Source organism: Oryzias melastigma, linkage group LG9, assembly GCF_002922805.2.
Source record: "Oryzias melastigma strain HK-1 linkage group LG9, ASM292280v2, whole genome shotgun sequence".
Lineage (NCBI taxonomy): Eukaryota > Metazoa > Chordata > Actinopteri > Beloniformes > Adrianichthyidae > Oryzias > Oryzias melastigma.
The window spans coordinates 1,202,300-1,210,159 of NC_050520.1; the positions used below are offsets into that span (position 1 = coordinate 1,202,300).

General features: G+C 43.0%; 1 protein-coding gene across 1 annotated transcript in view; it reads right to left on the bottom strand.

The window, feature by feature from the left end:
• The window catches only part of camk2b1 (calcium/calmodulin-dependent protein kinase (CaM kinase) II beta 1), a gene marked incomplete in the record, with an annotated part of 69,413 nt that overhangs the window by 9,890 nt on the left and 51,663 nt on the right, over positions 1-7,860 (bottom strand). Inside the window, 2 exon segments of the mRNA XM_036213416.1 lie at positions 772-820; positions 3,527-3,571. Coding sequence (XP_036069309.1) covers positions 772-820; positions 3,527-3,571 — 94 coding nt within the window.

Sequence of the window (7,860 nt, forward strand, 5' to 3'; positions counted from 1 at the left end):
GAGAACTGTTCTCCTCCTGATCTTTGATTTACTGAACCAGAAATACGTCCAAACCTTCCAGAAATCAGCCAAAAAAACAGCTTCTCCCAACGTTCAGAATCAGAATCAGCAGAGAGGTAAAACAACTAGAACAGAGGGGTAAAACAACTAGAACAGAGGGGTAAAACAACTAGAACAGAGGGGTAAAACAACTAGAACAGAGGGGTAAAACAACCAGAACAGAGGGGTAAAACAACTAGAACAGAGGGGTAAAACAACTAGAACAGAGGGGTAAAACAACTAGAACAGAGAGGTAAAACAACCAGAACAGAGGGGTAAAACAACTAGAACAGAAGGGTAAAACAACCAGAACAGAGGGGTAAAACAACCAGAACAGAGGGGTAAAACAACTAGAACAGAGGGGTAGAACTGCAGCATCTCAGCGCTGACTCCTCCCACTTCCAACCCTTTTGGCCTTTCCATGCAGGAGGCAGGCTCTCAGACAGCTCAGGGGGCGGAGTTAGCCGTCAGGTGTACGGACCCTGGACGCTCGTGAGGACCGACAGTCATGAAGCCGCTAAACGGTGGCGTCCGGCATCAAAGCGCCGTTCTGTTCTGAGGCTCGTGACAAACAACGAAGCAGAAGCAGCTCCAGAGGTCACCCACATCATTACTCCACCCAGGAACCGCACACGCCTTCAAGACTTCCTGTCCTCTAAAGCCGCCGGTCGTACCAACTTTTAATGAGCGTCAATCGTCCAGAAGCTTCCGGCTGATCGTAGCACATCCTACCTTTCACGTCTTCGTCCTCCACAGTGGTGTTGCTGCTGTCGGAGGATTCCTGCAGAGCAGAAGCAGACAGTCAGAGCTCAGCAGGACTACGAACAGCAGGGGGCCAGCTTCTACCCCCCAGGGAGACCGCAGGTTCATGCAGAACCACGGTTACAGAAAACCGTCTCCAATGTTCGTTATTCAGACCTGAAGCTGAAACGTTCCTTTGTGGAAGATAAACTAAAGAAATGAAAGTGTCTCCTCAGATCAGGAAGAATTTAGAGAACTAGAATGTTTCCTTGACGCTTCGCCGTCTGTAGACGTCAGAAATAAACTGGTATTAATATTCTTTACATGCGTTTCTGGTGCTTCATGAATGGAAAAAAATGAAGAAAGTAAACAATAAAGGCTGAATTTATTTAAATGTAATGAATTTTCTATAAAATTAAACTCAAATTTTGTTGAAAACAGTCGAATCCTGATAAGAGACCGTGATGGAAACATCTGTGGACATATGAAGACGAGACGATCAGCTGGAACGTCACAGATTCAGGTGAAAGTCCCGAAGACGACCACATGAGGGCAACATCGCTTACGCCTGGACTTCATGAGGAACAGAGGAACTCTAAGAGCTTCCCGTCCTCTGTGGAACATTCCCGCCGGGATCAGCAGGAAAACCGAAGACTGAGACAAACCGTAAATGTATTTTAAGTGCCTCAAAATTAATAAAGTTCTTTGAAAATCGGGGAAAAAGAAAAAAATCATCTTTTTCTCTAAAGTCATCTCTGCAGGAGAACGGAGACTCCTCCTCAGGAGGAGCAGAGTTCTGCTGCTCGGTCCAAACCAGAGTCCAGGTGAACCTTCACACCTGCAGAACCTGGAGGACGTTTTAACAGAATGTCAGCAGGCGTCATAACTATGGAGCTAACTCGGGACCAATATTATTGAGACCCATATGAAACAAATTGAAAAAAAAAGTAAAATGTCAGAAACTTTGTGCTATTTAAAATAAACTTCATTATTTTCAGCTTCAAATGACTTCAAACTTTTTTTTCAGTTTCAAATCTTTTTTTTGGTTTTTGAGTCTGAAAATTTCAAAATGGAATAAAAGTCTAAAGTGAAAAAAGATTTGTTTTATTTGGGTTTCAAATAATTTTGGCCCCAATTCAGCTCCATACATAACATCGTGCTGAGGCAGATGACGGAACGATGAGGTGATCCTGTGTGGATCTGAAGATGATCCCCGGTCTGAACCGGATCCTGTAATCCACTGGTTCTGCTGTATCAGAGTGAGATCACCGAGATCCAATCTCTGTTTTAACCAGAGGTGTCATCGGGATCTTTCTGGGCAGAAGGATCTTCTCGGGGAGGAGCGCTCCATCCTGTCCACATGGAAGAGTTTCAATCAGCGGCTGTAATGGACCTGGATTCCCCAGCATGCACCGGGGTGCCGAGAGACTCTGCGACCTCATTAGGAGGAGAGCGCCAGGAGCTCAGAAGATGAGACGGTTTGAGAGCGGCTTAAAGAGCAGCTGCTGACCTGCAGGAGGAACCTCCAGAGGTTCAAAGGTTTGTAAGCAGCTCTTTAGTTTTCAGGCTTCAGAAAAATCACTTTCAACCGCCCAGATGTAGTGGAGCGCGGCGTCACCCCCCCGGGGGGGAGTGTGCCACTTAGTGATATAAATAACCTCCATCAACACTTCCAGGGTCTGAATTAGAGCCGCAGTCCTGCAGCGCTGAAATCACCGCTTCCACTTCAGCAGCGAAGCAGCATCAGGAGCCGAACACACAGTCATTAGTGCTGGGGGGTCTCAGGCTCCGCCCCCAGGAACCCACCGTCACTATTTAAGGAGGTTTACGAGGATGGAGCCCAACAGTAAAGGAGGAAGTGTCTGAATCTAAAGCTGGAACCAGCAACACTTCAGGGCTGATTACAGTCTGACCAGCAGGGGGCGGAGCTTAACTCACGCTTCAGAAAAATACACCACGGACTGTTCTCATGTCACTGCTTACGCTAAATATGAGATAATGTTGGGTTTTTATGTGTGAATAAAAACAATGGGGGGGGGGGTTGTTGTCTGTACATTTAACTGAGTTTAACTGTTTTAACCCTTTTAGCGGCGACGCTCCACTGCTGGTGTTTGTTGACTCGCTTCAGATGCTTCTTAAAAAAATTCAATCTAATCCTTCAAACTCTCCTGTTCAAATCTGCTGTCTCACTTTTGTCTTTTATCCATATGATGTTTTTTTTTACTTCATTGCGCTCTGTTTTATATGCATCTATCCTTGTTTTTATTGAGTCTGAGTGTAAAGAAAAACACTTTACATGTGAAAATGTAAAAATCTAACAAATGCATTAATTTTCTTTGAAGTATTTTATTTTTAAAAAAAACCTTTTTATTTTATTTTTTTAGGAAGCTGTCTTTATTTCCAGATAAAAAAGTAAACTTACGTATTGAATTAAATCTGAACTGGATTAATTCTGAATCTGGACAGTTAAACCTCGTTCACGTGTCAAACACTTCCTGATGTTTTAATGATGCAGTTTAATATTCAGTCCAATAAAATAAAACCTGTAGATTATTTCTAACCGGACCATGACCCCCCACCCCCCCTCATTCAGACATTGATCCCGGCGGGGATTCATATCGATCAAACACAGGAACCACAGAGGAGCTTTCACACTGATGGATGGAGACAGGAGAAGGTAAAGGAGGAGGATGACGGGGATGGATGAAGAGCGGGTCAGGACAGAGGAAGGTTTTCGGGGGTGTACCTTTGTCCCGTCCGCTGGATTATGGATGACAGTTGTCTGAGGCTCCTGGAGGAAGAGGAGGGGGACGAAGATGAAAGTTCAGAGAGAAAGAGATGAGAAAAAAGGAGCTTCATGAATGGAAATAAAGTGTCTTCAATAAGGAGATGGTCCTGTGACGGCTGATGAGCTGAAGGGGTACGGCAAGCAAAAGGGGTCATAAAACACCAGGAAAAAACATCACAATAAAAATAGGGCGTAAAGATCATCAAAAAGCAGCAGTTTATGGTCATGTGATCCAAAGACGGCAGTTCTAGGAAGAACTGTAACAACACGCCAACGGAGCTTGAAGACTGGAAAACATGAACAATAAAAACAGACAAACGTGTCATCTCTGCTAGTCAGAACAGTGTTCTTCAGCAGCACTACGGGGATGCATGAAAACCTGAAGAGGAAGCAGGTCGGGACTAGGACTGAAACGACTAGACGAATAATCGACTGATAACTACTCTCTTACCAGTCCAACATGTTCAATTATTCAGGGTATCGTGGAGAGTTGATTATTTTGTGTTATTCATTCTTTTCTATTTTGCATATTTAGCTATATTCAGTCTATTTTACTTGATTTAGTTATTTTACTCCATTTGTGGTGCTGTACGGACGCTGGTACCTGAATGTCCCCGAGGATTTCCAAAGGGATTAATAAAGCATTTTCTGTTCTAATCAATGACTAATCCACTACGAAAATAGTCAATGACTAATTTAATAGTCGATTAGTCGTTACTTTATATTATATGGAGTCAGAGTGTTGTAAAGTTAAAAGTTATAATAACATTCTGATAGTTTTATGGACTATTTTGGTATTTATTAAGTTTTTTTAGGCTAATTTGGAGTTTAGCTAATACTTCAGCTACATGCTAACTATAGCTTTAGCTACCAACTTCAGTGTTTTCAGCTCAATTTCAGCTTTTTCAGCTATCAGCACTAGCATTTTCAGCAGCCAAATTCAGCTTCCAGCATTCACACTAGCATTATCACAGGGAATGCTATACATCTAGATATATATCTAGATTATACTTATTATCTAGTTTTTAGTTAGCTTAAAGCTAACGATGTTCAGATGTGAGCTTTACATCCAGTTTATGCATAACCTGATTAGTCGACTATTAAAATGATCGTTTGTGGCAGCTCTAGTTCTGACTCAGTATGATAACGCTGAAGCGGGGTCATCGTCTAGCTGAGCTAAGCTAACATTAGCACAAACTTGTTAGCTAAATGTTTTCTGTGCATCCCTGCAGCCTCGACCCCATCAGTGTCTCTGAAGGAACATCTGATCTCTACAGAGATCCAGTCTTTCTGCAGACGTGGAGACATGATCAGCAGCGAGAACATCGTACAGTCTGGAATTCTAGAGTCAGAGTGTAGAGAAGCTGAATACAAACAAGATGAACTTTAGTTCTATTTGAGTCAGAGAGACCAAAACTTTATCTTTAGAGAAAAATAGTTCCTCTGTTTCAGATGACGACCTCGTCTGAGTTAAATCTGTTTTAATGCTAAAAGCTAATGAAGGAGGAAAGATTCCTTAACGGGTTAATGAATTATTAATTCATTAAAGGATTAATAGACTATTGTCTTTATTTTTAGTTAGCATAGAGCTGAAACACTTCAAGTTTAAAGCTAATGATGGTTAAGACGTGTTTTAAATCCAGCTTACGAATGATCGATTAGAAAAAAAAGTCGAGTATTAACATAATAATTTGTTCTATTAAGAATCTAATGAGAAGCTTAAAGATGATGGACGAGCATTTTGAAGATGCTAGAACCGCGTTTTGGATGTTTTTAAATGCCTCTATTTATGCCTGTAAGGGTGTAAATAAAGTGTAAAAAGCTGCAGTTTTGATGGTGTTTACTGGTGTTTTATGACCCCTTTTGCTTGCCATAGAACTAATTTTGAGCCCATTCTGTTCCAAACACACAGACACAAAACAACCCCCCCCCAACCCTCCTAACGGTTACTTTACGAATGTATCCGCAGTTCTGCTAAAAAAAAAAAAAACACGGTTTGGACGCCACATGCAGAACAGCAAAGGGGGGGGGAGCCTGGACACCCCCACATGAAACCAGGCCGCCCAGCCCCGCAGCAGAAGACGAGGTCGGCGCTGGGCGGACGCCGGCATCGTTTCTGGATTCTCCTTCAGAGATGCTGCAGAGCTACGGAGGTAGATTAGGGCCAATATCATTTGAAACCCAAATAAAACAAATAGTAAAAACTAATGGGCCAAAAAAGTAACATGTCATAAAAGTTTTGCTATTCTAAAATAAACTTGATTATTTTCAGCTTCAAATGTTTTTTTTTCCTTTAATCTGAAAATTTCAAAATTGAAAACAAACAAAAAAAGTTAACTGAAAAAAAAAGGTTTAAAAAGACATCTTGAGTTTGGAAACCTAAAAATTAAACATTTGAAGCTGAAAATAATTAAGTTTATTTTAGAATAGCAAAAACATTTTTAGGGAAACACCACATTTTTTAAAAGGAGTTTTATTTGGGTTTTAAATAATATTGGCCCTAATTTAGCTCCATAGAGATCTGCCTTCATCTGGATGAGCGTCCGTCACTGAAGCTGCAGACGCTGCTTTGCAGTTTTAATTTGTTTAATCTCATCAGCTGTCCTGCAGTCTTCTGCTGTTGGAAACGTTTAGATTTCCGAACTTCTCCGTGTTTTCCTGGTTCTGTTCCTGGGAGGTCGTTCTCTCCTTTTTCAGCTTTCTGGGAATCTTCACTCAGAAAGTAACTGTTAGCCCGTCACCGCCGCCGCATCTTTGACAGCACTTCTCTTCCTGAGGGAAACGACACCTCAGTGATGACCAATCATCAGCTGTCTCCCCGATCATGTTCGTCACGCCGTCAAGACAACCGTCTCCCGGGCAACAGGCGCTGATGTCAGCCGGGGAGACGCTGATGCGCGAGGACGGAGCTTTTGTGGACCAGGAGGCGGACGCCGCCGACCCGACTTCCTTCACACGCTCGCGTTAATGCGCCTCGTGGTGAAACACCGACGGGCTGAAGTCCTCGGCAGCAGAGGACAGACAGGCCCCGCCCCTCCAACCCCCAGAACAAAGCCGCCTCGGCTGCAGCATCTGCATCTCTGCAGACACGGCTGCAGAGTCAACGGTGCGTCTGCGCACGCCGACCCGCAGACGTGACAGATCAACACCTGCAGCTGCGCAGCTGTCGGGGGGGTCTGGAGCTCAGCGCTGAGGCTGCTGGGAAAAAATAGTCATCAAACACGGAGACGAGTCCAGCCTCCAAACAAACCGCGCGACTGGAGATCTATTTTAGTGAATGAAAATTAACGTTTCAGCAGCAAAATCCGTTTGGGTTTTGGCTGCTGATGAAATCCTTTCATAACAGTTTCAGTTTCCTCAGGATCACATGAAGAGACAGAAACTCACATGATATCCTCCAACAATCCTCACTTTGTTTCATGGTATCTCAAAGGTTTTCTCCTGAAAATGTTTCCTGGATAAGAAAAGGGATAAATAATTCCTAATATCACATTTTTACATCCTTCATGAACAAACAAAAATAGAAATATTAAAATACTGTCGGGTTTTAAACGTGTATCCTGCTGTAAAAATGATGCATTTTAGATCAAATGTTCAGTTATTAACGTCTATAACGAAGGATGGAATTAAGGAGAAGAGCGTTTATAAAAGCAGCAGATGAGCTTTTATTATGAGAAATTCAGAATGTTTTTTTTCTAAAGTGATTTAATTGATTTATATTAAGAGTTTATCAATAAAAATTTAATTTAAAGGAAAAACTACAACAAAGTTACAAATGAATTTATTAATGAAACAGAATTTTTCTCATTAATTTTTTAGAACTTGAATTTTTTATCATTTCTGATCTCAGTTTTCCTGTAACCACAGATTTAGATTTAATAAATGAAACTTTTGTTCTGAAAGCAGCAGATTTCTGCTGCTTTCAGAACAAACAGCTGAAGTTCTGATGGACCCGGAGGTTTGTTTCCTGTGATTAAAGCGAGTCGTCTTCCTGCTGCGTGTTTAAGGCCAGTGGTTCTCCGGGTCAGACAGCAGAACCCTAAACGGGCCTGACGGACCCAGCAGGTCCTCCAGCGTCTGCTCCTCTGTGGAGGAAGAACACCGACGGAGGAAAGGGCAGCGAGGAGGAGGAGCCGTCACTGGACATCTGCCCCCCCACGGCGGGGAGCGATGTGACGGCGCCTGCTGGTCCTGACCCGACCCGACCCGACTGAGACCAGCCACACAGGACAGACGGACGAGGATGAGGAGTGACGGACGGGGTGGGGGGCGTGCAGACAGGTGGGGGGTTA